This window comes from Ornithodoros turicata, chromosome 4 (assembly GCF_037126465.1).
Source record: "Ornithodoros turicata isolate Travis chromosome 4, ASM3712646v1, whole genome shotgun sequence".
Taxonomy (NCBI): Eukaryota; Metazoa; Arthropoda; class Arachnida; order Ixodida; family Argasidae; genus Ornithodoros; species Ornithodoros turicata.
Window position 1 is genome coordinate 60,996,534 of NC_088204.1, and position 27,993 is coordinate 61,024,526.

Consider the following 27,993-nt stretch of genomic DNA (forward strand, 5'->3'; position numbering starts at 1 on the left):
CATGTTTCATAAACTGTAGTTGAAGCTAGACTGTGAAAATAACAACTGAGATATACTGAAATAGAACAGAAAGACTGAGTAGTTGGTATAGACTTGGCATAGCTTGCACAATGCAAAAATCTTTTACAGTGACACGAGGAGACACGAACTCAGCAGTGATGCTGAGCAGTATGTTAATCTCCTCTCCTCGTGTCTCCGTAAAAGGTTTTTGCATTGTGCAAGCTATGCTAGCAACTGAGAACTGATTACTATTCTTGTTACTTCTTTTGATAAGCAACTAGTTACAGCTACAACTACAACTACAAACATAACATAACAAACATAAAAACACTGAAACTAATATTTATTAATGTACGTACAAGCTTTTTTGCAGTAGTTTGTGTTGCAGGTACACTTTTGTACCTGACAAAATGCAGACTACTGCAAGAAAGCTTCTACATTAATAAATATTCGTTTCAGTGTTTTTATGTTTGCATTAATGTTATGTTGCATTAATAAACAGTAGTTTGAGTGTGTTTGTCCTTTTCTCACTTGTGTTAACCACTCCTGACAACATAGGCGCCGACTGCGGGGGGGCGCGGGGGCCCTTGCCCCCCCGGAACATGAACTAGGGGGGGCGCCGCCTCCCCCGGGAAGTCCCGCTAAGAGACTGACACCAACCTTTGGGGCTCCGCGCGCCCGGGTCAAAAGAGCGAAGAGGCACCAACCCAAAAATGCACCTTGCAATTTGTAAAATATGTATCCGCCCACCATACTCATTATCACAGTAGAAGGTGAGGCGAAGAAACACAGAGGATGACAAAACACATAGCCTGAATTTCACCCAAAGCAATCAGATCAATGAAACGAAGCAGTCGAAAAGGTACCAGCAGCTGCCAGTGAGGTGTAACGGTAGAGTACTTAGTTCGCGGTGCGCCCTTGCCCCCTCCGGGAAAATGAAAACTCTCCGCCTCTGCCTGACAAAGTTTCTACATTCCAGGATTCCTACACCTACAAAGTTGAAGTGACTTTGTTACTCTACAGTTACCCTTTAAGAAATGCAAGTGCAGTAAATACAGCTCCTGCCAACTTTATCATTTGTACTGTGCAACCACAATTACATCCCATGCTCGTTACTTTTGGCAGATTTTTTTTCTCCAAAGTTATTGTCACCGATCTCCTTATACCTTAATGCAAAACATATCTTCCTACACTGAAGACTTCGCAGCCAGGGGCATTAAGCTTTGCAGCCATATAAAGTTCTAAACTACCCTACTGCCCAAGAGTACCCAAGACTGATCTTAAGTAACTATATCAGAGATATGAAATGGGGCATCGCAAGCACTGCACAGAAATGCACAACTGCATTTCTGTGCTGCAGTGTTTGCGATGGTTTAAGTAACTTTATGCAGATGTCAATCAACTGGAAGTGTCATAAAACCCCAGTTCCTTACACCTACATTTTGTAAACGTTGCATGTGGAGGGAATTTGTTCCTCTTATTTTTGTGTTCAACTTTGCTGTTAAATTTTCGCAGCATGATTGCAGACGGGCAATCTGTTCCAGCTTTGCATTTCTGCTGCCACCTGTAGTTCTCACTCGTGCAGGTGCGGTAAACACAATTTACAGAGATCAAGAGGTTGCCTCATCTTTAAGTGAACAATGTGTAAATTCAACAGATATGCTCATTATGCTACAGCTGGGGCCCCAGACAGACCTTTGCAAGTAAGTTGTGCAACTCGTGTGGGTGAAGCTTCTGAACCTCCCCCAGCTGGAGTGCGGCCGCCTTCCGAGTAACCGGAGAGGACCCAGTGTCCAGGAGCAGGAATAACCGGTCCAATCTGCAAAACAATTTATGCCCATTTCAAATGGCATTTCAGAAAGCTACAGAAGTGCTTGCTTCTCATAATGCTGCAAATGCAAATGTACACAAAAGCAGTTAGCATTTAAGTAGTGTGTGTACTTTTCAATAAACCTTTGCTGGAAGTAGCGCCTATGTGTTGTGTATCTCTTTCAGTCCTTGTCCCTGTAGTGCTTTAAAGGTATGACAAAGCAGTCTAGCTAGATACTCAAGGCTACAAGGTATTTCAATTAAAGGGTATTTAAGTGAAGATGATGACATTCCTTGAGTCTGAGGTAAAGACAACGACTAACAAGAAGCAACAGGACAAGACTTCGTGTTTGTCGTTGTCTTCGCTTAATCTCCGGGAATGTCATCATCTCTAGGTTATCACCAGCTCGCTTGCATCTTACTTTTATGCTCAATTATTGAGAGTAGCACCCTCCTGACCTAAAAGTCCTGTGGTCCCCAGAAAATGTAGGCATGGTGAATGCTAAATTCACGACCCCGCTTTTACAGAGTTATCCCCCTGACCCACAGGTTCAGCGATGGTGTACGCGTGGTACGGATTTGCCACCACCCATGCAATTGAGTCAGCGGAAAAGCTACATACTGACAGTTTCTATGAGTGGACCCTTAATGGATCTTTGTTCGATAAATCGTAAATAAACTGTAAGGTTGTAAATAATAAATTCCGTCGGTAAAATCAAATAAACTGAACTGAAATACTGCACCTCCAATACGTATCTGCGTCTTCAATAAATGAGACAGAGCCAAACAGACTTCTTTTATGACTGTGAGCATCATCCATGATGCTCGTTAATATGGTAATTTGTTTTATGACTGAATTTCGCGGAAACGGCCTTGGTTATATTAATGAGGGTTCACTGTGTATGTGTCAATTTGCCGAACGGCACAAAAGGTTTTAGATGCACGCGTTTCTTTCCCCAGAAAAAAAAAAGAAAAGAAACGTACACAAACACTGCCGCGCTCGTTCGCTCTCGACTCGCCCCCGGGGTGTAACAAGGAGGAGAGGGACGACCTGTGACGTCATAACGTCTGCGCGGTCAGTCAAGATCGGCACCTGTCTTTTTCTTCGCCTCATTGCCTCCTCTCCCTCCTTCGCTACGTGGCCATATAAAGTCAGAATTCGTCTTCGTGGTATTATTGAGAATTCGTGCTATTATTGAGATTCGCCGTTCTGCAAATCCTAGAACTCGCAAATGATTGCAGCTAAGAACCTGTAGACCTGAATCTGTAGATTAAAAAAAAAGTGCGACACGCTTTCCAGAAAATCTGTCTTGAGACAGATACGGGACCGTTTTGCACTTTCCTTTAAATTTTTCCCATTTAGTACGCAGGTCTTTCAATCACTACTCGCAGACGACGATGGCTCGTCGCCACGGCTACGACCGCTGAAGGCACGTTTCTCATTGGCTACCGCCTTTGAAAACACGATCCTGATTGGCTGACTCTTAGTTGTTACGTCACGTCGACGAGTATGCGGGCTTTCTCTATCTAGGTGGTGTTGCGCCGGAACTGCTGACTTGCAGACGATACTATGAACCAATCAGCGAGCGCGGACAGCGTAGCGAGCGGAAGTGACCTACAGAGCGAGCACACTGTTGAAAACTACTTCTCTCCTCGTGAAAAGAGTGTATTGCAGAACGACAGGATGTCGTGACGTACACAACTCCCCTGTACGAGTGACGTACAGCGGCACAGTTCAAGCATGTATAAACGTCGCATGAGCTGCGAAGGAAGAAAGAAAAAGAAACAAGGCACGAAGCCTCCAATATTCACGACGTGGGAATCGTGTCTACCGTCTGCAGCTGCTTTCTCAGACAGCTTTTTTCGTAAATTTGAATGCACATCTATAACGCAACCACATATATTCCAATATTTTGCGTGGCGACTCCTGGAGGACGGCTTCACAGATGAGGCACGATTTCGAGCACCGTTAAATGTCCCCTCGTCGCTCCTTTGAATTCAGTTTCTGCGATAATCATGACTCTTGATAGAAGAGACAGGGCGCTGACGAGCTGGTTATTGATCAAGGAGGTGAACCCGAGACAGGGATGAAGAGACGACACAACAAATTCTCAAACACAGCAAAAATTTTAATGAAAATATTAAAATTTTTGCTGTGTTTGAGAATTTGTTGTGTCGTCTCTTCATCCCTGTCTCGGGTTCACCTCCTTAATCATGACTCTGCGGGGGTGAACTACTTCTCACGGTGCATTTTGTCCTGGGCACCAGTGGTTTGCCCAGAATTTCATCCTTGGAGGGGTGTTGAGCTCCGCAAGGGGGTGTATTTACATGTTTTTGATGAAATATTGTGCAATCTCACAAAAGTTTACGGGGGTCTCCTCCACATTTTTGGGGGGTATTAGGTTTGGTGTAGGGGGGAGTCTGGATAAATCACTGCCAGGCACACTTACCAGAGAGGGCATCGAACGGCACGCCCTGGCAAGTTGGTTGGACAGTATAATGCGGGAATGAAGAGAATTTGAATTTACGATCTCGGAAGTGCAAACGAGCATTTTCTTTTCTTCGTTTACAGAGCTTCTGACAGCAGTGAGGGAGGGAGGGTGCTTCACGTTTATCCTGCCCTGGGCGCAAACTCGCCTCAGAACAGCTCTGTTCCCACCCACCTGAAGTAATTAAACGAGCAGAAATGAATAACAAGCCAGACACACGTTTAACCCTGGCATGCAATTAACGGCTGTTACGAGCCGTTATGCATTTGCATTTTTGTTTGAACATCGTGCTAGAAGCTGGGAAAATATCCGGCCTTGAGTTTTGCGGTTTTGCTACACATTTGGGTTCCAATGGATCATTCTTTAGAGAAAAACAACTTTATATAATGAGTGGAGAGTTTCCGTTTGGAGAAAGGTGTTTATAGCGTGGCTCCCTTTTGTTCGCTCCTGGGAGATGAAAAGCCACTTCTCCCCTTTAATTTTCTAAGGTATATCCCATATTGCACCCTATTGCTGATTATGTAATTTGAGGACCAGCATGAAACGGTCTTCCCTGGTGTTTTGTTTCTTTGTGACACACAGATAGGGGTTCCTGACCAGGCAGTGGCGTTTTTATTGGTTTTCATGGAAAAAGAAAAATGTCGGTGGGATACGTTCTGCTATTGATTTCCCCATGTCTTCAGACCTCTTTATTTTATTTACTTTTTATTTTTCCGTCTGCCTATTTATTTCAATTTTCAGTGGCCTATTCACACCATGCTTTTTCTGTACATAGCTGAAACCACCTTGCACCTAAACACTAGGCTGGGATAGTTGTAATCACATCAGAAATATCTATGACAGCTCTAGAGTAATGAAAAATAAAAATAAATAAATAAAGGTCGTTATTTCTTGCAAGCCGTACGCTGGACACGTACCACAACGATCACAAAAATTAGTTTCAAAATCGATTCGTACCCGTAAAACCTCTGGTTGAGGAATCTTCGCGACCGTACCTCACTTACTTAATTGACCAACCCCGAGTGCCTCTAGTACAGTCCATGCGTGAGAGTGTGATGATGCTCATTGTAAACAGCAAAGACCGTTATGAAAATCTGGGTCCACTCAGCGTCTCATCACTAGATACCAAAACCAATTTACCTCGAGGTCATGTCACGTTGCAAATTCTTCCGCACTTCCTGATCAGTCAAAATCCTCTACGGCGACTTCGCATCGTAACACCAGCCATCACTCCGGTGACATCCTGCAGTGTTGCAGAGGCAGTGTCTATTCTTCAACTGTCGTCTTTGTTGTGCACCGTTTTCATGTAGCGGAATCGGATGAAATAGATAAAAACATCTACATATGTTACTATTCTGACGTATAAACAGATGTGAATACCATCCTCCCAATCTGTTTAAGCGCAAATAAATAAGTAAACGACGTCAGCTCTAAAAAGCCTGTTCCAGATCACTTCATGCCATCCATCCTTTCAAGAATGTGCTCTTCATTCAGGAATCGTAACACCAAATTTTTCACCAGAAACTTTCGCGCAAAACGAAACTGCACTTCACTTAAACATCATCAGCCGACGTCCCATGTCCACTGCGGATCAGTAACACCGTGAAAAATGTGAATAAAGCCATTTCGGACGTTGTTAATCAAAGATGATGTGGAAATCGCCGTTCTTATATTTATACTGAGAGCCATCTTGCCTCAAATGCCAAATATACCAGGGCTCAGGGACGCGATTGGTCGAGCGATTTCGTTTACTCTCAAACGAAGCTGCCACAGATGAAAACGTGGCTCGGAGCGATTTCGGTTTCGATATGGGCGGATATGGGATCAGCGCGTGTGGCCGTGGATCCGAGGGTGTCAGAGGGTCACATGGAGGGTCAAGATGCCGGCGCTGTCAGATATAAGATTGGATGCTCCTTTTTCCACGATGTTAAAAAAAACGTACACAAAGCGATCACTTAATTGGAATGCAATAAGGCAGAGCGAGAGCGGTTACGCTGTTGCTGGCCAATGGCGACCAAGTACCCTTTTCTTTCGCGCAAAACGGTTGTGCATTAACGCGCGTGCACACATGTATCCATACGCGCCATTTTATTTGATGCTGTTGTGGTTAACGGTAGTGAAACTAGTGAAACAGCCATGACCAAGAAGAAATCGCACAAACAGACGCAGAAGATTAATTTAATCTTCGACGAGAAAGACAGAAAGTAAGTTGACGCGAGTCTATAGCTCAAGACAAATCATCATATTCTAGTACTATGCAGAGACAGTCCGAAAATCTGTGTTCACAAGTAGCGTGGCTAATGCTAGTGCGGTTTGTGCCCGTCTAAATAGATTTCATAACCTGACTGTGTTCCAGAGACTTCCTGACGGGCTTTTCAAAGCGCAAAACGGAACGCAAAAAGAAAGCACGCGACAAAATAATGTTACGAGCTAAAGAGGAGAAACGGATTCTGAAAGCTCAAGTGAGTGTCTTCTTTTTGGTTTTCTCTTCTACGTTTTCTTTCATCTATGCTCAAACTTCTGGGCGTACCGAGATTGGGGCAAGGGGGGGGGGGAGCGTGTCCCCCTGCTCCCCCCCTCTGTTCCTTTAAGGTCACTTGGGAAAATTGTGCACACTTGTGCATAGGTAGTCATGATTTTTCTCAGATGTGATACTAATAGAACATCCCACAGTTCCACACCATCCGTCTCCAGGAAAGGAGGAGACGACATTGGTCATTGGAAGCACTTTGCCCCCATCTGAAAAAAATTCTGGGATCGCCCATGGTTTCATCCACCGTCATGCTTTTCTCTTTTTTCAGAAACGGAAAATACTGCAGGAGCTTCTCCATGGGCACGTCGACCCTCGTGAGCATATTTCTTTGGCAGCTGATGTTTCGTTGTAGTCCCGTTGAACCATGTATTATTTTCAGTTCCAGATGCAACTACGAAAGAGGTGACGGCGGTCGAGGAGCCCGTTACATATGACATGCCGGAGCATACAGTAACGGTCACGGCTCTTGACAGCAACGCACTTTATGGGGACGTATGCGTCGGAAACAACACATTTGATGAACTAGACACAGTCATTGCCGATGCTGGAGAAATTGATGCCAAGAAAAACAAGTAAGGCTAGACCACAGCACCTCAGATGTGACTGATGTGACAGAGGCTGCAGCCTACTTTATTACAGTGGCCATGTAATAATCTACAGTTTCTGGAGGTGGGAGTTTTGCCCACATGATAGTTCAAGGGGTTTCACATTGGCCCACTGTATGTATGTCCTGATATTTTGGCTGAAATTTGAATTATAAAATGACAGAAGAAGCAACACAGCCATAGCAGATGACAGCATGTAGTACAGGTATGGGGTAGTGTTGTACAGCTGCCATCAGGGCGATTCCACGCGAAATGATCCAGCAGACCTGCTCGGCCCCCACAAAACTATCCCGAATGTTTACAAAATTTTTTTAGCAGTCTCTAATAGTGCAAAACGACACACCACGAAACATTTCTTCCCAAATCTCAATGTGGCGGGTGCTAGACACGAGCAAAGTTCGCAGTGCTGGCGAAAACAGTGCCTGGCGTGAACGGCAGGTGCAACTCATAGAAACCGCCTAGAACTGTGCGGTTTTCTTCTGCATATAGAGGAAGCTATGCTCTACACAGCGTCCAAATCCCGGTTGTCGTGCTGTAATCGGTGCAGGTATACAAAGGCCGCAATTTTCCTCCTACTTTGCAACTTTTTGTGGAAAATCAAACCATTAAATTTTAATGAATATTTTTCCTGCCAAGGCCCCAAGGAATACTTCAACAGGAAAAATCGCCAGACACGTAACTTTCATAGTCATTGCAGGAAAAAAAGAGGAAGTATGCGATTTTTCCAAAATTCGCTACAGTCTAGCGTAAAACATGCAATGAAGAGGTCGGAAGAGACGTCTGAAACCAACGCAGTTCTATAGAACGAGCCTTCCTCTACAACATATTAAAAGATCTCGAGGGTGTTTTTTCGTATACGGGAGAAAATATTTTTTTTTTTTGTAGTAGAGGGTATTACGACCACAGTGACCCACGTTGCATGTATCCAGTGGGGTGCTACATTTGTTTCTTGGGCTCCTCTTTTAATTCTCTGTATTTTCAATTTTTCTCTGGTCTGGTTGGGTCTTAAAGTAGCACAGAAGTCATTTTTAACACCCGGTTTTCTTCCTATAAAACTGTTAAGTAGACCAGTAAGATGCACCATGAGAAGTAATTCACACCATAGAGTCATAATTATCGCAGAAATTGAGTTTAAAGTACGCCGCAAAAAGCGACCGTGCGCAACGGTGGTGGGGAGCAGAACCAGCAAATGATCTGCCGGGGACCTCCCGCTGACGTTGTAGGGGGGGCGCTCGCTGATTGGTACAGAGAAATGCTGTCTGCTACTCAGCTGTCGTCTGCTACTCAGCTGTTCGGGGCTCTGAAAAAGCATTACTCTGGCTCGGTCATGATTTCCTAAAATTCACGGTGCCTTGTTCTACGAAACACATGATTCATTTATCGCTATCACTAACGCTACGGAATCACAAGACTGCAGAACAGTGCAACAGTTGCTGTAATACCGGCCGCAGCAAACAGCTGTTTCTTTATCGTCGAAGGTATTTAGAAGAGATGACTGTATTTTGTTTCCGTATATTTTTAACGCGAATTTATTGCTTCTATCGCCTCAAAGAAACGTCCTTCAAAAGAGATCTTACAGTAGACGGATCACCGCGCACACTGCTATATAAACCCTAACACAACCGTCACTGGTCCTCTCATTTCAGCTAGTTTTACGTAAGCGCAACGCGGCTGAAACTGTGTGTGGTAATCGGTGCCTTGCCTGACGCAATCCGCTGCAATCCTGCGTAATGCGTGTGTGCGGCGTTCGTGGCTGTGTAAACACCAAAGAATCCCGCTCTGGTGGACGAAAGGGACCGGGTATTCGCTATCACAAGGTTCCAAAGAACGAGCCCGCACGGACCACATGGCTGAGGTTGATAGGACGTGATGCCGTCCCACAGGACTTCGAAATCTCCGTCTGTTATTTGCACTTCCGATCGGACGATTACGTATTGAACATGGCACTCGCGGACGCGTCCGGAGTTGGGAGATTCCGAGGTAGACTGACGCCTGGCGCGACGCCGTCGTTGAACCTGCCGACGGGCGATCAGCATGCAGTGCAACAGAAAAACAAGGTACGTATTACAACGCGTCGTGTATAATATAGACACCCATACCACATACGTATATGTACGTATATGCACATACGTATGTTTTCTGTCTTGCGGGTTTGAGCCTTCTTTGTGTCACTCATGCACTTTCTCCAATTCAGGCCAGCCTGTGTATCCCAGAAGGATGTGACAGCCAAGCTAGTGATGGTAACACTGCATGGACTGGCTCCATGGTTCTTGTGAGTATATGGTGGCATTGGGTTTTGTAGGAGACATGATTTTACGGTAACATTTATTGATGTTGCACTGCCTCACAATGTTGTTTACAGGCTTCCCAACCTGGTAACGAAGAAAGCAGCCACGCATCTGAAACAGTGTGTGCTTCCCCTGCACTTCTGTCTCCCAATGTAAGCAACTTATCAAGTTTACGGTGCTCCAGCGTGCTCAGTTATAACATATACACTGTTCGGTAACTGAACGGTATTCTGCAAGACGTTATCTGATATCTAAGAGTGCATGTCGTGTGTATGTGCAGGTACACATGCCTTTTACAGTAACATTTATTGATGCTGCACTGCGCCTCGCAATATTATTTACAGGCTTCCCAACATGGTAACGAAGAAAGCAGCCACGCATCTGAAACAGTGCGTGCTTCCCCTGGATTTCTGTCTCCCGATGTGAGTGTCGACTCTTACATTGTAATATTACTTAGATATGACATGCATACAAATTGTCACAAAGTACTTCAAATAACATGTGACTCTACGTGATACATGGTTTCCAAAGAGAAATCGGGTTCAACTGCAATTACTCCTATCCTGATCCGGGAAGGAATAATCTGGTTTACCATGGAGATGTCATGTAACGTTCCTTCTCGAAGGAACCCAATAGTCCAAAACTGTGTCCTCTTCTTTCTTCCTCGTGACCCCACCCTCTCGTCCTCCTCGTTGGCACCTTACATGTCATACCATAATGTACAGGGCTCAAACCTTCCAACCAATCTCCTATTACCATGACCTAGCTCCAATACTAGCACCAGCACAAATCTGGCGGAGAACACTGCATTCAGTACCGAATCTGACCCATGTTCTTTCGAGGAGTGGCAGGATGTTGACATGCTGTAGCTTGTTGTCATTGTGGGTGGAAATGACCTGAGCAGAAAATAAAATCTGGGGCAATCTTCGGGACGCCTGTGCTGAATCTGTCTGTTGAGTCTGCCTCCACATGTCTTGACAACAAGCAACACCATGTCAACACCCAGCCCTCGAAAGAACGGTGTCAGACCCGGTACAGTCTGTGATGTTCACCGCCAGTCGGGCCTTATCGGAGTGAGATCATGGTAATGGAAGATTGATTGGAAGTTCCGAGCAATGTACATTAGCACAGTCTCTGGCATTTTGTTTCTTCAATGCAGCTCGACACGACCCCTCCAAACATCCTGGAGTGCATGAACTGTGGATGCAAGCAGCTCAAAAGCACATGTTCAACCGAAGAGAAAGGCACACAGTATTCTCCACCGAAGGAGTCAAGATGGACTCAAACAGTACTTACGAAGACTAGAACAACTGGTATGAGCAACATAACGACATAAGTGTAACATGTGGCTCATAGGATTTTGTACCTCTAGGCACACAAGCAAATCGTAATGTTGCGGCGCTGCAGACATCATGTACTCAGACAAGTGAAGAGCTTTGTCAAACTCAGCTACAGGACAGTGGGCTTCCTTGGCAGTCAATGCAAACATCCTGCAACCGGACAAGTGAGGAGCCCCATCAAGCTAACCAACAAGACACCGCAGTGCAATGGGAACCAAAGCGTTGTTCCACACCAGTTATGGACGTGACAGAGAGCAGTATCGGTGACACCGAAAACCCAGCAGACACTACATATGTACCGAGTAACGACAGTGTTCTCAGGTAATTACAGTTGTACTTCAAGATCTTGGGTTTTTCTCTGGGTATATTTATATATGTTACATGCAAACTCGTTGCAGTGACCGCCATCAATACCGGTCTGTGGATCCACAGGAGGAGCCAAAATACATAGTGTTTGAAAGCAAACTGAAGGAACTCTTTCGTGTATGTACCACATGTTTGAGTCCATGCACTTCGTCATTCAGCTGTGTCGGATCCCTGCTTCGAGTGAAGTGCTACTGTCCAGATGGCCACATTTTCTGTTGGGAAAGCCAGCCGTACATAGCCAATAAGCCTGCTGGGAATGTACTTTTGTCAGCTGCCATTCTATTCAGCGGAGCCAGCCCAATACCAACACTGCGTATGCTTCAACTGATAAATGTCAAGGTATGTCCATACTCTGCCCCTAGGAACTAGATGTATCTAGACAAAGTTTAGCGGTTATTTTTACCCTTTAGGCCATCTGTGACAACACATTTTTCTGCTACCAGCGAGGCTACCTTCTTCCCGCAATAACAGAGGTATGCGCTGTTAATATTTGTTCTTTCACGGATTTAGTAGATCATGAAAAGTAGCCCCATTACTAATGTGCTTTCTACCTGCTGCAGGTATGGATACAACACCAAGCCACACTCCTGGTTGAGATGCAGGGCAGGAGAATCAACTTAGCTGCTGACGGACGGTGTGATTCACCTGGACATAATGCAAAATACCTTTCCTACAACTTCTACAACTGGGAGTTGAACAAAGTCATCCACACTGTCCAGGTCCAGGTGTGTGGCTGCTTTGTAAATATCTGTCTGGAGTATTTGGTGTGACCGGTAGCTAATGACAAAAAAATCAACAGTCCAATGAAGTGGCGTCAAGCTACCACATGGAGCTGGAAGCATTGAAACGTGGGCTGGAAGAGCTGAAAGACTTCAATGTTGCGGTAGACACCCTAACAACAGATAGGCATGCCAGTGTCAGAAAATACATGCGCACATCATATCCAACTGTGAAGCATCAGTTTGATGTTTGGCATGTCTCCAAAGGTAGGTGCTTAGGGTACTGGTGTACTGAAATGGTGCTGAGAGATCAGTTTATTTTCTGTTAATTTTGAAATATAGGCATCCGCAAGAAGCTCATGAGTGCGAGCAAGACAAAGGGGTGTGAAGCACTTGAGCTGTGGACAAAGCCTGTTGTCAACCACCTTTACTTCTGTGTCACTCACTGTGAAGGGGACACAGAGCAAGCTCTCTCAATGTGGAAGAGCCTCAACAACCATGCTTGCAATGTCCATGAGGGTCACGAGGGTTCTTATACGCGCTGTTTGCACCCTCTCCTCGACGACACGAAGCGACCATGGCTCATTCCTGGTGAGTATTTTGCTATCAAATTACTGCGCATTGGCACTATTTATTCCTTTCTGCAGTAGCCATAATATAGTGTATGCTCTTTTGAAGGATCACAGCCGCAGAAAAAGCTAGCCAGTATAACATTGTCAAAGTACCTCCTCAAGGACATCCCGAGCCTTTCTCCTGATGTGCAGACTTCAAGCTTGGAGGCATTCCACAGCCTCCTCATCAGGTTTGCTCCAAAGTCTGTTGGGTATGGCCCCAAAACCATGAAGTGCAGGTATGTAGGCATCATCAGAGAATGTTTATTGGTTGTTAATTGGTTGTTAATGTGTAGGACATATCTCGCAATCCTGCATTTCAATGAGAACTCTGCCAGGGCGCATGCTTTCACGGAGGACGGGGAACTACGCTATCTCCTGAAACGGTCCAAGGTGTACTCTGGAGAGTATGTTGCACTGCCCATCAAGGAGGAGCCTACCTTCAGTATGTAAACCATACATAAGTCAGACATCACTATTAGTTAAGTCAGTGGCATGATATCCAGCTTAACTCTTGCATTCTTGTTGCTTTCAGACTATGTGCACAAGCTTCTCAAGAAAGTGGTAGAGCTGTGCGATAGGTGGCCTACGTTTGATGCAGCATGGGCTGCAAACCCTCCTGAGGAGCTCCCCAGCCTGACAAGCAGCCAGCCCCCCATGGATAAGCAGGCACTGATAGAGGCCAGGCAACACCGCTTACGGCCTTGTGCATGCTGCCTGTGCTGCAAAACTCCAGGTATGAGACAAAAACAAGCAACATTGTACTGAATAGGTTAGAGTATCGTATTTATATATACATCCTACTACTATTGTGCAGGTTTGAACCCTGTATAAAACGTAGACGGAAACTTGTCCCGGATGGCCCACACTACGCAGGATGGCAGCACACGCCTATCTCCCTCTTCGAGGCGCCCCCAAAGCCACGATGCACATTGTTTGTAGGCAACATGGCGGTATCTCCTGTAATGGAGGAAAGGCCATATAATTAGGTGAACAACAAATTTGTTTCCTTTATAGCAAGGAAAGTGTTTGACGATCACACAAGAAGCAGCACAATTTGAGATAAGACATGTAAGGTGAGTGATTGCTTCGGTAGTCGGATACTCAGTGAAGAGGGAAATTGTACTTCATGCTGACACACTCACTCTTCAAGAACAAACTCAAGAAAAAGACTGCATAGTGACAACTCAAAGAATAAATACAGCCACCGATGAGGAGCAAAAAGCAAACTTTACTCAAAGGTAACTCAATGGCATTTCTTCTCTCAGGCAAATATTGGTAACTGCTAATTTTGTTTTCCACTTTCCTCGAGCGTAAGAGCCCCAGAATTCCAGCAAGGCATCAGTACCAAATTTGTGCCAAATTATTTTGGGGTAGGCACTTTTCAACCACGTTGCTTGTTACGCTTCCCCTTCGCAGTGCAACTGTATGTCCCTAGACTTATGATTATCAATACCAGATTTCATCAGGTGTCACTGCAACTAAGGAACAGCATTTCATTGCCTGGAGAAAGGCATACAGCCACCGATGAGGAGCAAAAAGCAAACTTTACTCAAAGGTAACTCAATGGCATTTCTTCTCTCAGGCAAATATTGGAAACTGCTAATTTTGTTTTCCACTTTCCTCGAGCGTAAGAGCCCCAGAATTCCAGCAAGGCATCAGTACCAAATTTGTGCCAAATTATTTTGGGGTAGGCACTTTTCAACCACGTTGCTTGTTACGCTTCCCCTTCGCAGTGCAACTGTATGTCCCTAGACTTATGATTATCAATACCAGATTTCATCAGGTGTCACTGCAACTAAGGAACAGCATTTCATTGCCTGGAGAAAGGCATACAGCCACCGATGAGGAGCAAAAAGCAAACTTTACTCAAAGGTAACTCAATGGCATTTCTTCTCTCAGGCAAATATTGGAAACTGCTAATTTTGTTTTCCACTTTCCTCGAGCGTAAGAGCCCCAGAATTCCAGCAAGGCATCAGTACCAAATTTGTGCCAAATTATTTTGGGGTAGGCACTTTTCAACCACGTTGCTTGTTACGCTTCCCCTTCGCAGTGCAACTGTATGTCCCTAGACTTATGATTATCAATACCAGATTTCATCAGGTGTCACTGCAACTAAGGAACAGCATTTCATTGCCTGGAGAAAGGCATACAGCCACCGATGAGGAGCAAAGAGCAAACTTTACTCAAAGGTAACTCAATGGCATTTCTTCCCTCGGGCAAATATTGGAAACTGCTAATTTTGTTTTCCACTTTTCTCTAGCATAACATCCCTGACATTGCAGTCTTCCAGCAAGGCATCACCTGCACTATCACCTGGAGTTGAATTTATTCTAATGTGCTTGATGTTAAACATACCTTATGACGGTACATTTTGTTTGTTGATAGTGTAACAAAGCCAAAGTAGGCTTTAGGAGCAACAATAAAAAAATAAAAGTCAATAGTCTCTTGCACTCAAACTACCAGCGAAATATCTATGAACCTTCATATAATTCGTGGCGTTATGTTTTGAGGGAAATTTGATCTGACTTTATGCATCCAAACAAGCGAAAGCGATGCTGACAGCAGCACAACATAAGTATCGTACCATAATGACAAGATGAGCAACCTACTTTACATTGAGAACTTACTCATGCAGTGGGGTGTTCCTGAAAACTCCCTGGTTTTCAAGCATCTGCAGTGCTAATTGCACCACAATTTCTGTGAGGCACGACGCCTGAAATTCTGCGGCTGTTGCGACGCACCCCACGGGCATTTTTTGCATTGCTGCCGGCACGTCCCGACAGCAGACGTCTTCGCGTCCCGTGTCCATTGAGCGGCACGAACCGCATGTGCACCTGTGACGGAGATGAGAAATTACATATAAGCCAGTATAAAATGCACGTATGTCACGTCGACTTACCACTCGGCCGCGCTGTCTCGGCGTTTTCGCTTCGTAGCGGCGGCCGCGCGGTCGCTGTCGCGGACGCCGGCAAACTGAACCTGTGCCGGCATCACAGGGGTATCGCCGTACGGCCGTGTTTTTTGTGCCGCACACCGCCGCAGTGTGCGAATTTCCCAAAGGGAAAGAGGCATTAGATGCCGGTACTCTGGCGGGACCTCGAAGTCGTCCATTGCTGCGGCCGCTCCTTCCATCCCCGATTCTCCAAAGGGACTGTCAAAACTGGTTTACGCCGGCAAAGGGACAGGGCGCTGACCCCCATTGACCAGCGAATCAGAACGAGCCCCCCCTTTCGCGTCATGATCACCTCCTCATCCTCGTTTCACCCGGAGTAGCGAGTTAAGGGTGAACGCGCGCAGCTATGTTTATGTGAGTTTTTTTCTGGGAAACAAATTGCACACATCAAAACTTTTCGCCCTGTTCGGTAAAATGACACACACACTTTCATCCGACGTCTTAATCTGAATTTTTTTTGGATGGCCCTTTGTACTCCTTTAATGAGTAAGCAATATGCTGTGGCACAAACTTCTGCAAGGTTACCATAATCTTTGCTTCTGTAGCATAACACGCGTATTGCAGTCGTGGGTGGCTAAGTTTATGGTATTGTTTCCAGTGCGCACAGTGCCGGCAACGGAGATTGGGGATTAGCGGTGATGGTCAGGTCTAAGTAATACTTTTTGTCATGTGAGCTAAAGCCCTGCGCTGATGAGCTTTTCGACATCAGCATCCTATCCGAAAAATCCGCGTCTCCCACGGCGCGCAGCAATAGTTCAGTTTCTATGCTCGATATATCAGGCCAATTTTCCAGGAAATAAACGTTATTTCCTGTCAGCACAAAACAGCAATTATCTTCCTTTTTTTTTTCTTTTTTTTTTTTCTATAATCAAACTCAAACAAAACAGAAAAAGTTTTTTTGAAAAAAGAAAAAAAAGAAAAAGTCTTTCGTTCTGACAGTGAAAACCCCGGAGCGGCATAGCTTTTGTAGCGAGGACAGGTCCTGAGCGTCCATGATGCTACCAAAGAATACACGACAGCAAGTACAGAATTAGCTTCCACGAAAGATTATACGGCACCAAACACAGCAACACATTTTGCACCAAACGGGATAAGTAGAGTTTATTTTAAGTGAAACGCAAGATCGGCGCCGAACGCGCACCTCGACTCGAGACGCCAGAGATCTCTCTCAGATGCGCAAGCGTGAAGCAAACTGATGGCGCAATCTCGCGGTTTATCCGAGTCTGACCCGCTCCTGTGCTGGCGCCGGCGGCAGATCACAACAAGCGTCCATATTTCATCCGAACCCAGAAGTTTCTTGCGGATATCCGCGGGTATATGCTTCCATACGCGAATGGTGCAAGGCTTTATATAGCTGTGAGCCTCACTGGAACATAGGACAGCATGGACGATGAACCACCACCACGAGATTCCATTGTTTCCAGTGCAGCATTCAGCATTTAAATGTGACAGTTAAAGGGAACTTTCATCAAGTGAACGTGCATCTACGCGCCTATAATATTCATACTGGTGAATTGGAACTCCACAGCGCTCAACTGGAGCCAGTGTTCCTTTGGTCCGGGTGGTTGTCATATTGAAAACCAACCAGAAAAAAACTGGAAATGCGAAGAGTTAAAACGGGACCCCAAGAAACAAATGTAGCACCCCAGCGGATACATGCAATGTGGGTCAGTGTGGTCGTAATACCCTCTACTACAAACAAAATTATTTTCTCCTGTATACGAAAAAACATCCTCGAGATTTTTTAATATGTTGTAGAGGAAGGCTCGTTCTATAAAACTGCTCAGGCGTCCCTTCGAGAAAACACAAGGAGCGAGAAGACATCTCTCCCATTTTCCCTTCTTTCGATCAGCGTCATGCGAGTTCTCCACAACATGGCGTCACCTGCTCCTTGTGTCATCCAAACTCATGGAGATCAGCACATATTAGAAATGCACAACGCTTACAAACAGGATTGAAATTTCGCGTATAGAATCGCGTATAGACTAAATAAGATAAATGCCGTTTCCCAAGTCCGGAATGGCACTTTAAGGCGTTCCCCTCCCCCAATACCTTTTCTGTTTTTAGTTGCATAGTGTTCTGCAACAAATAAAGCGAGCTCCTGCAAAAGAATGCCGAGTGCAGGTAACCTGTAGTGGTCGTAGGAGGCCTCTCTTCTGCACACATTTCAAGAACCCTCCACTCTTTGAAAGAGCGTGTAAGAGAATGTGGGAAGGGGGGTACATTGTGACATAACGTATCACCCTGGCAGAGCCGATCGTGTGACCCATCCGAAGAGGGTATAAGCAGCGTGGGAGATGAGAAGAAGAAAACAAAGAAGAAAGCCACAGGAACTTTTGCCGACGTCACGCTAGGGGATCGTGGGAGCCGTCCGTGACAGCTTTCTCGGAGTGTTTTTGTAAATTCAATTGTGCAGTGACAATACACCGCACAGCGAAAATATTTTGCATGATTGCTCGTGTTGGACAGCTTGACAAAGGAGCTAGCTTTTGATGTCCAGTAGTCAGGCACGTGGCTTTTCTTCTCCTTCATTCTTTGTGCGGTTTTATTTGGCAGTGCTGGGACTGTGTCTGGCAAGGAGCAGTCGAGCGGCAGTAGGGTTGCCACCTTTCGTAGTGAAAAGTACCGGCTGAGGGAGAGGAGGTGGAATAGAGGGAAAGGAGGAAATGTCCGCGGGAAAGGGAAAGTGGGTGAGGGGTGGAGAGTATACAGAGAGAGAGAAAGAAAGATGGAGCGTACTTGCTCAAGACAACAATGATGATAATAATGAATAACCAAGAAAACGACTGGTGACTACGGAGTTGGATCTGTGCTCCAGATTTATTCAAGCTGTAGTGGAATGTTGAAAGGAAAACCCCGTAAAAGCCCCTCTAAAAGGTGTTGAGCCACAAATGCCGGCAAAAGGCTGCCGGTATCACCTTCCTACCGGCAACCGGCAGAGCGAGCAAATAACCGGCCTGGTGGCAACCCTAATCGGCAGTCGCCTTGCTCCCACACGGCAGCAGTTGATTACCATTGATTACCAACATGTACATATGCAATATTTTTCTTGAAAACACGCACGAATATTGATATATGCGTTCCTGCTCAACTTGCTCTACAGGATGAAGTGAGAAGGAAAACCGTTGCCGATGGTGTCTTTATGGTCACAGTGCTTTCTGATCTTTCTTTCTTTTTCCCTGTGTAACAGACGACTTTTCTCTGAAACAACTAAGCAGGCTGTATTGTAACGACGTCAAAGCGACCAGGCGGTGTGTCACATTGCCACGGTTGTGATTTTTAAAATCCGGTTCTGCAGTAGTTTTGCATTTGTCAAATGAATCACTTGCACATAGTGCATTTTAATAGGCCGGTTAACAGCTTGATTTACGAAAGGGTAGTGACTGAAGTGCTTCCTGTACCTCCATGTATTGGAGAAAAAGAAAAGGTGTATGTTTATGTGCTGCTCACTCATTCCAGGATACGAGAGCTGGAGCAGAAGATGGCTGAGTGCAGTCAAGCTGCCATTGACAAGCTTCACAAAAAGAAGAATAGGTCGAGGAGGAGAAAGCCTAAAAAAAAGAATGACTGACAGAGCAAAGAATGTGACACTCGTGAAATGTATTAAAGTTGTATTTAATGTTTTGCACAATGTTGAGTTATGCTTCACCATGCATGATGCCCTTATCAGATACTGTGAAGTCTCTGCCTTTGCAGTAGCAGACGAAACCCTATTTCACTGCACATCTGATGACAATACAAGGACACACATACAGTATGCTGAACTTCTGTGGTGGTTGAATTGACGCTGTACATCTTAAATCGGTGTTGACATTAGACGTTTTTGTTGAGGCTGTCAAGCGAATTACTGGGTATGGGAGATGATTCAGTTATGCGTGAAGTTTGAGCTTTAGCCTGCCCTACATTTGTTGCTTCTGCAAATTTTCATGCCACAAGACAGTTGGTATTGATGAACAGCCTGATGCAATCCACTGACCGCACAATACACAAATGGTCGTCCCAGAAATTGAAATATCGCTCTGTCCGTACACCATCCACCTCAGTACCTGTACTTGGTGGAATAGTCCTTCGGTGAAACCACCAGACCTCTGCCCTTTCGAGCTCCACGGTACACCGTCTCCACGATATCTATCATTTCCTGCTTGTCCTCCAGTGCCCAATTGATTTTATTATTATTTCCCGTTCCCAAGTCAATCATGATGTGCTTGTTGCGGAAGAAAAACATGACTGTGCACGGGTCGTACAGTTCGTACATCTTGTTGAAGTCCGGCACCTGAGTTATGTCCACTAGGTAGAAGACTGCGAAGTTCTTCACTTTCTCTGCGATACTGTACAGGACTTCGTCCATCTTCATGCAGGTCGGATCCCAATCGTGGCCGAAGCGAATCACAACAACACGGTCCTCCTCGGACAAAATGGCCTGGTCCACTTGCCAGCCATTGTGCAAGTGCTGTAGCATGTACGACATGGTGAATGGTAAAAATAGTTCCTTTCACACCTGGAAAAAAAGTGTGATGGCACCTGGCATACGTTGAAAACAAGGTCTCGGAGCCCACAGGGTCTTGTAAGTGCTGTGCTGAGCAATAGTTCAATAACTGTGAAGCATGTCTAATGCGCTTCGTACTCACCGTACTTCGATTTCGCCGCAAACTTTTAATTGAGAACGTTTAGACACGTTCCAAGAAACGGATCGCACAAGCGTAATCAAAACGTGCGATACAACCATACAACAGTATACAACAAAAAACACGCAATGTGCCATGGTTAGCAGTACAGAAAACACAAAGTATGTCAAATCGGTGAAATCCACATATTTTGAAGAAAACAGATAGAAGACGAACATTCGTGATATTTTGTAAAAATGATACATTGTGTTACATTGTATTGTGTGGCATATTCGGGCATATTGTTTCTACTTTTCTACTAGAGCACTAGTTTCTACGTGTTTCTACACTTTGGCTCTGTTGGGTTTGCTGGCTTCCCACAATATGGCTGCCAACGTGTATAGTTTTTCTCGCATGGAGCATATCGCTATAACTTTCTTTTATCCTCCAATGATGCGATGATGCACCAGTAAGCATATATCACATATTGCATATATTGCAGTATAATATGATCTTGTATTACCTTGGAAATCAACACGTCTTATGACGCGTCTGGGTGAAAATCTGAAAATATCGACCGCATGGCTAGCATCAATGAATGGATTATTTTATGTGTTTTGATCCATTATATCACAAATCTCAACAAAACTGAAAAGAAGCGCAGGCTTTGAGATATTGGTATATCCTTAACAACTTCCAAGTTCGATCTGCATGATACCTCGCTTCACAACAGTACTGACCTTGCCGGTTCAGGGGTGACCTTATCGGCAATCGGCAAATGATAAAAATTAAATAAGCAGGTCATAGTGGAACATTAGGACGGAAGCTTTAGAACATCAGCCGTGACGTTGACAACTGCCACACTTCCAACGTTAGGAGGCTTCGTGCATATACCTGAACCGGTGTTGTTTACTTTTCAGGTAATGAACTAAGCGAGTAACTGCCACAATGTTGGCGCTCTCTTCCCCATCCCTACGTACATTCGTCATCAAATCTAAGGGTTGCTACAAGTACTGCAAGAACATCTACAAGTTACCACCTAGAAATGTGAGTCCAATCAGCATGCGCTTGTTAGTGAACCACACGTTTCAATGCAAAAATTACATCAGTGCTTATTAGTGGAATGGTTATTTGACGGAGGAGTGGGGGTCTGACGCACAGTGCTGGAGGACCAGCTCCCGTGGCATAGTGGTCAGGATGACCGCCTTCCATGCCGAGACTCGGAGGTGACGTGGGTTCGGATCCTCGCACCAGGTGTTCTGCCTGGGGGTACTCCCTGGGTTTTCCTGCATACTTTCCAGACGAATGTCTGCACAGTTCCACTTGAAGTCGGCCCAGGATGCATGCTAACCCCCCCTTGACCACGTTGTACGCCGCTCATAGCCACAGTTGCTTCGCGGCGCTAACACAGAGTTTAAGAAAAACAATGCTGTCGAGCGTTGTGCCCTCCTCTGGTGGACAAGATTAACCTCAATTGACATCAAAATTTTAATTTATTAATTTATTTTATTTTGCTTTAATTTTTATTTTTATTTTAAAACAAAAAAAATGAACATCAAAAGGGTTTAGGTGCTCACTACTCTACTCTACTCTACTCTACCCTACAGAGCAATCTCTGTGGCATTGCTCGTGATAATAACTTCTGGAACTATGTAGTAACATTATGTAGACATGGCCCGCATTCCCGAAAGCATTAGCTATCCCTCAGTTAACGAGGATCCTCTCTCCAAGGCACCACATTTTCCCTTGATGGGGATTCCTTTCCTTTGTGTAATAAATCAATTGCTGGTTTTGAGGTGACCTCTACTGTTGTTCCATGTAATAGACTTATCCCTGCCTGCTTACAAACAAATGACGTCAGATGGTACGACAGTGCCGCCAACTTGATAGGCTGGAACTACTATAGCAAAAAATCGATAGGTCATGAGAAAGCCACGTTTAAATGTGGCTTCTCATATTGTAAGACTTTTTTGTAATTCTTTACATATTATTAGTTGGATGGCCTTATTCTGCTCCATTCTACCGGTAGCTCTTTCTAAAGATTACTACCGGGCTCTTCCATCCTCAGGAGCTTGAAGGGCACGAGTTTCTCACGGAGTGCACGTGGTGTCTATATACAAAGCAAGCGCAAACTAAGTCATAATAACAGACCACATTCTCCACAGGATTGCGACATTGACTTTCAGACGACGCAGCGCTTGAGATGAAGCTTTCTTTCCTTTCCGGGGTGGACTGGGAATGCGAATGACGACACGAAAGCAAGGAGAAAACATGACCACGTTTGTGTGTACCAGTAATACAAAGAAGCCACGCATGACCTTCGTGAAGAAATATGGCTTTGCGAAATGGTGGTGTTCTCCGTCCGCGCTGTTTCGGTTTCCGTATGTCTACCAACGTCATGATTAGTACGTCACGGTGACGTTTCTTCGGTAGAATTATACTATATTTATTCTCGAGGAAATGAATTCTATATCTGTATTCACATTAGCTTATTAGGTCTGCAGTGTCACAAAAAATCTAATTCATCAGAGCGTTCATAGAACATGCTCACGAAGCAGAAAGTACAATATAACGCCGTTGCCCTTGCCCCGTTTCAGGAATATGCCACAAGCACCGGCCCTAAAGCTGCACTCGCCGAAGCCGTCAAGGTCGCAGAGGAGAGCACAGAAGCAACTGTGCCTTGCCCTCAGGCGCAGGCACTTGACAGCGACGTGGTGGACACCCATCCAAACGTAAAAACGGGTGCCATTGACAGCAGTCCTCCCCTGCTGTTTCTGCGGCAATCTGGGAAAGTTGTCGACCTTGCCGGCCTGTCCAAGGACGCGAAAGAGTTTTCCTTGTTGCACCTCCGCAGCGAAGGGAATCTCGTTGACCTGCAGCCAACGCATGCTGCGCAGTCCAGGCGCGAGGAGCCGCATTCGACGGCCAGCGGACCACAGTGGCACCGCAGAGACATACAACTCTCGAGGTTGCCACACTATTACATGGCACTCAGCAAGATCCGGCTGACGGGTTAGTAACGAGTGAGGAAGTTGCACAGACTGCTAAACAAACCCTGTAGCTGCAGAGGGGATATTCTCGGGAATATCGAAGGAAGATGCGAAATATGTCATAGCTTTCTGCTGCCACATAAGCACAAACACTCTATATGATGTCATTTTGTACACTGCTAACTTTGGGGAATATCCTGCAGTGCAACCTCAACATATTACATAGCACACAGTGTTGCCTGCTAAGTATGCTACCCCCAAAATTCTAGCACCATGTGAACGCTCACCATAACATGCAGCGGAACTTCTGCCCTACAAGAAGCTTTTTGGCTTTTCTTCCGCTGTAATATTTCTTGGTGATATTGCTCTCGTCTCTAGTCTCGTTCCGGTATATTCATGATTGTTCTTTTATTCATAGTAAAGTGGTTGAAAGTGTGCGACATCGTCTGTCTCGTCTTTTGCTTATTGCGTCGCAACTGTCAGCAGTATGTACCAACTTGCCCGGTCCTTGTTACAATGTTTTACAGTTAAACCTGATAAAACCCATTCTGACCCCCAATTTGCATCATCGACACTTCAGGTAAAACCTGAAGAACCCCAAAAGAACTAACTTGGCAGAGTGTCAGTCCAGGCACTGAAGAAATCTCCCTACCGGTTTTATGCCCTTGTTTCCCCATTGTTTTCCCAATAAACCTCAGTTGTTAGTCTGAGCCACAACCTACTACATTATAGCGACCATGTCATAGGCACCCCATCCCAGCGCCGCGTTTAGAAGCTAGTGGTGGCGCTGCTCATCGGCCTGGCTATTGCTTACTCAGTTTCTGCAATACTTTGTACTTCAGCTTCCTTAGTATTTTTGCACGAGCGGTGGATGTCCCACGGGAGATGCTTCTAAAGTTGATTAATCACCATCGTTCTACGCGTTTTCATAGGAGTTGTTGCTGTCGTCTGCTACGGTAGTCGTATGTCCGCTTCTGCACGTTCAAAATTCAAATTTTCATTGTCCAATCATGATGTAGATGTCACGGGCCAATGAGTATGCTGTGGTGCGGCGCTAATCTGTGGTGCGGCTTATACGCGTGAAATTACGGTAGCATCCATAAATAAAATCCCCAAAAGGGCTGCACATGTCACCCTGTTATCCTGGTTACCGCCAGGTACACGTGCACCACACATAATGCCTGTTCTTGACACTACCACGAAATGAATGGAAAAGTTTGAAATTATATTTTTGCAGCCCTCGTGGTGACAACAACTGTAGCTGGTTATGCAATGGCTCCGGGGCTTCTGGATCCCACAGTGCTGCTCTACGCAACGGTCGGAACAGCACTTACATCGTGTGCAGCAAATGCAATCAATCAGGTACTACATACCTCGATACCTTGATCATTCGATGCCGGAAATATAGGTGGCTAACTCATAGTCCAAAACAATCTCTCGCACGCACTTGCATTTGTTTCTTCAGTCGCGACTCTATCTGTGCAGTTTGCAATGTTGAACCCAACCGAATGGTGAATACTGCCAACCACGTTTAAGAAAATATCTTTTTGTGGGTTATGTTGTCGACAGGAAGGGTCTTGAAACGGCAAAGCTTACTTTGCCAGCCACAAGTAAGTGGCATCGTTCCGTGCCAGTCACGTTTGTGCACGGTACTACGGTGATTTGTTCCTTGCTCGTCTTTCCTCTGGCGCAAGTATCACCAAAAAGTTATGGTCTCATAAGTAGGGCTGGAATTTTATTCATTTGCCTAAAAATGCCTAAACGTGACATTTTTAGATGCCATAACAGCCTCTTTTTAGACATGCAAGTGCAAATGTGCCTTTCAGGCTCATGCTGCACTTTGCTTTTTCATTTCTGAGTGTTTGTGCCTTTCATTCCTATTCTGCATTTGGTTTCCCTCGAGTACCTTGGTCTTCTAGAAGGGGTTCATGTATATTTGATCAAAAGATTTGGCATCTCTTGGCCTTTCAAGATCATTGAGGGCGGAGTGCTAAAAGTATTGTTCAGTATAGCGTGGTTCTAGGCCACCTCAGTATTCGGGTACCAGAAGTGAAAGCTTGTATGGTACCGTAGCCTTTAAACGCGCAAGTTTTGCTGCATGGAACATTCTGAAACGCAAACAAAGCCAAAGAGCCTACTTTTGCATTTCATTGCTTATTTTGGTGTTTTTGAGGGCTAAATGCCTGCCTATTTCCATCCTTTTCAGTGCCTCAATTTCCAGGCCCTACTTATAAGCGATAGGTACACTTAATACCTAACAAGTAAAAGTGTCCCTAATATGCCAGTGCAGCCGGGTGCTCCAAGTGCATATAGTTGGACGTGACCAGGCTACCTGCTTCCAATGAACTGTTGCGCACACTCATATGTTTGAATTACTGGGCATTTGCCCCGTGCAAATATACATACGACTTTGATAGCACCTGAGTGTCAGTTCAAATTATCCGAGTTTGGAATTAAAATATTTTGAATTAACGGGATTACACTGTACTATACCTACTGATGAAATCGGTATGCAATTTTTCCCTTGCACAATTACATGTACTACACTCCCTCTATGTCTTGGCGTAAAAAGGTGGATTGCGTTAGTTACGCAATTAATTACTGTACCTTTTGACAACTACAATGCATGCATGTATGAGTAGCAGCACTACCTGCGGTTGCTGGTCTTGGGGCAGTATCTCATTCTGGTTGTGCTTCCTATGGAATTTCAGTTTCTCGAGGTGCCATACGACTCGCAGATGAACAGGACCAAGAACAGGGTGCTGGTCAGGGGGATACTCAGGTACATCCTTCCTAATGTGCACAACTTGATATAGGAACCCACATTCCTTCAAGCTCTTTGAACAAAAACCCAGGTTCTCATTGCAGCTTCCTCTTTGCATTGCAGCCCATTGCACGCATTTAGCTTTGCAGTGGTGAGTGGCACTCTAGGCGTGAGCATGTTGTGCGGAGGAGTCAACGGCTTGACAGGTGCCCTTGGGGCAGCAAATCTGCTGCTGTACACCTGCTGCTACACACCCCTCAAGCGCTGTTCCATAGTCAACACGTGGGTGGGCTCTGTGGTGGGTGCCATTCCACCAATGATGGGCTGGGCTGCCTGTACCGGATACCTTGATCTCGGTAAAGGATTATACTCCAACACACACTGTGCAAGCATTGTGATAGGTGGTGCATGGAGACTATTCGTAGAGCCTGAAGTTTTCGGGAAATATTTTTTTCTATATTTGGGGGGGGGGGGGGAATCAGGTAAATAAACATGTGCATTAAATTCGTGCAAATTTGGGTGAGAAAAAACTTCCAATGTGTGCCAAATTTGGGGAGAAATTGGGCTCAGTTACTCAACCTAGCTGTAGTGGTTTGATGACGGTGATGTAACTGCATTTGCTGTCAAACAAGTAAGTTAGTGCATTCCTACTGACATCCCAGTGAGGGCAATTTGCCGGGCAAAAATCGGGTTTCAGCCTGAAAAGGCAACCTTCAGTTCGGGGAAGAATCGGGTAAAACCCTAAAACTTCAGGCTCTAACTATTCATAGTTAGGGCCTTGTGTTTTAGGAATAAACCCAGTAAAACTCATTTTCAGGATTTGCCCCAATTGACAATGGTGCAAATCTGGAGTAAAAATTACTGGACTTTTTCCGGTGGTCACTGTAAGGCACAGAGCTCTAACTGCAATGCACCTCAGAGTGCCTCAGAGGGTACTGAGCAAAAAAAAAAAAAATTCTCCTTCTGGGACATTCCAGCACAAAAATCTCTCATTCACGCGTTTACTACCACAATACCACCACGACTCAAATGTCGGACTCTATCGTTTCTTTTCATAACTTTCCATTTATGACCAGAGAATGTTTGAGTCAATTCCTGCGCTACGCAGGTGCCTGTGTGCTAGGTGCCATCCTCTACTCGTGGCAGTTCCCACACTTCAACGCCCTCTCTTGGAACCTCCGTCCAGACTACTCCCGAGCGGGGTACCGCATGATGTCCGTAACACACCCGGCCCTTTGCCGCATCACGGCGCTCCGGCACAGCGTGGCCCTCCTCGCTCTGTGCTCCGTGGCAGCTCCCCTGTCCGGGCTCACCACGTGGACTTTCGCAGTGGGGAGTGCTCCGCTCAACGCGTACCTCGTCCACAGGGCGTGGCGCTTCTACAGCGACGCCGACAGCGCATCGTCGCGGGCGCTCTTCCGGCTAAGTCTGGTGTACCTGCCGGCTCTGATATTGCTTATGTACGTGGCGAAAGACAGGAGCAAGAAGGAGTCTACTGCGACAAAAGCGAAGATAATTTAATGTGTACAGTAATAAACTAGGAATTAAATGAGAAGTTGCACGGGATTTGTAGGTGAAATTGAAGTTTTGTCACGTAGCTATGCGGTGTTTTCCGCCACGTTTGTGTGAACGCTTCTGTCTCACAGACGAAGACTGTGTGGGACATACGTGGAAAAGATTTAAGCTTTTGAGGGTTCAGGACAACTGGGTTAATTTGCATAAAAGTTCAACATGAGACTCGAGTATCAATAGCCTTGGCGGTGCATTGAGCACGCGCTCGCTGCATGTGCTGCCAAAGCTATTGAGAAAGAGTCTGTCTTTTCTGCAAGCGGGGCCCAGGACAGAGAGGTACACGAAACTCAAAATGGGACCACACTTCCCACAGTGTGTGTACCCCCCGCCCTCCCCGAAATTTCAGA

At 45.4% G+C, this 27,993-nt stretch overlaps 6 protein-coding genes across 13 annotated transcripts in view; 3 read left to right on the plus strand and 3 right to left on the minus strand.

The window, feature by feature from the left end:
• LOC135391647 (TATA-binding protein-associated factor 172-like) overlaps positions 1-5,956 on the minus strand; it is an 84,227-nt gene extending 78,271 nt beyond the window's left edge. The window contains exons 1-2 of the mRNA XM_064621973.1: positions 5,439-5,956; positions 1,696-1,819 (exon numbers count right to left, since the gene is read on the minus strand). Of these exons, the coding sequence (XP_064478043.1) occupies positions 1,696-1,819; positions 5,439-5,449 (135 nt within the window). The 5' untranslated portion in view covers positions 5,450-5,956. The remainder of the gene's footprint in view (positions 1-1,695; positions 1,820-5,438) is intronic.
• Positions 5,957-6,371: 415 nt separating this feature from the next.
• Positions 6,372-19,341, plus strand: LOC135391652 (nucleolar protein 12-like). Its single transcript, XM_064621986.1, has 5 exons — positions 6,372-6,502; positions 6,655-6,760; positions 7,100-7,145; positions 7,211-7,403; positions 19,176-19,341. Exons 1-5 carry the CDS (start codon positions 6,435-6,437, stop codon positions 19,285-19,287), a joined length of 525 nt encoding a protein of 174 aa, XP_064478056.1. The 5' UTR covers positions 6,372-6,434; the 3' UTR covers positions 19,288-19,341.
• LOC135391649 (uncharacterized) lies at positions 8,538-15,201 on the plus strand. 8 transcript variants are annotated; one of them, XM_064621978.1, is made up of 19 exons: positions 8,538-9,493; positions 9,631-9,708; positions 9,799-9,876; positions 10,069-10,146; positions 10,884-11,037; positions 11,097-11,385; positions 11,463-11,769; positions 11,841-11,903; positions 11,991-12,155; positions 12,230-12,416; positions 12,492-12,740; positions 12,828-12,999; positions 13,057-13,205; positions 13,296-13,496; positions 13,578-13,698; positions 13,778-13,836; positions 13,914-14,767; positions 14,854-14,952; positions 15,024-15,201. In XM_064621978.1, the coding sequence occupies exons 1-15, from the start codon at positions 9,167-9,169 to the stop codon at positions 13,592-13,594; spliced, it is 2,514 nt and encodes an 837-aa protein (XP_064478048.1). In that variant the 5' UTR covers positions 8,538-9,166; the 3' UTR covers positions 13,595-13,698; positions 13,778-13,836; positions 13,914-14,767; positions 14,854-14,952; positions 15,024-15,201. The 8 variants fall into 8 exon arrangements, with proteins under 8 accessions (XP_064478048.1, XP_064478050.1, XP_064478049.1 ...); XM_064621980.1 differs by having other exon boundaries at positions 14,864-14,952; XM_064621979.1 differs by having other exon boundaries at positions 13,914-14,450; positions 14,537-14,952.
• LOC135391651 (P2X purinoceptor 7-like) lies at positions 13,520-16,111 on the minus strand. The gene is made up of 3 exons (XM_064621985.1): positions 15,663-16,111; positions 15,391-15,597; positions 13,520-13,720 (listed from the first exon to the last, which is right to left on the minus strand). The coding sequence occupies exons 1-3, from the start codon at positions 15,893-15,895 to the stop codon at positions 13,567-13,569; spliced, it is 594 nt and encodes a 197-aa protein (XP_064478055.1). The 5' UTR covers positions 15,896-16,111; the 3' UTR covers positions 13,520-13,566.
• On the minus strand, positions 19,313-20,479 carry LOC135391654 (thioredoxin-like protein 4A). The gene has a single exon (XM_064621987.1). It carries the CDS (start codon positions 20,182-20,184, stop codon positions 19,756-19,758), a length of 429 nt encoding a protein of 142 aa, XP_064478057.1. The 5' UTR covers positions 20,185-20,479; the 3' UTR covers positions 19,313-19,755.
• Positions 20,480-20,687: 208 nt separating this feature from the next.
• On the plus strand, positions 20,688-27,640 carry LOC135391650 (protoheme IX farnesyltransferase, mitochondrial-like). Its single transcript, XM_064621984.1, has 7 exons — positions 20,688-20,789; positions 21,241-21,367; positions 22,918-23,332; positions 24,548-24,672; positions 26,022-26,092; positions 26,198-26,430; positions 27,183-27,640. Exons 2-7 carry the CDS (start codon positions 21,269-21,271, stop codon positions 27,593-27,595), a joined length of 1,356 nt encoding a protein of 451 aa, XP_064478054.1. The 5' UTR covers positions 20,688-20,789; positions 21,241-21,268; the 3' UTR covers positions 27,596-27,640.
• The last annotated feature ends 353 nt before the right edge of the window (positions 27,641-27,993 follow it).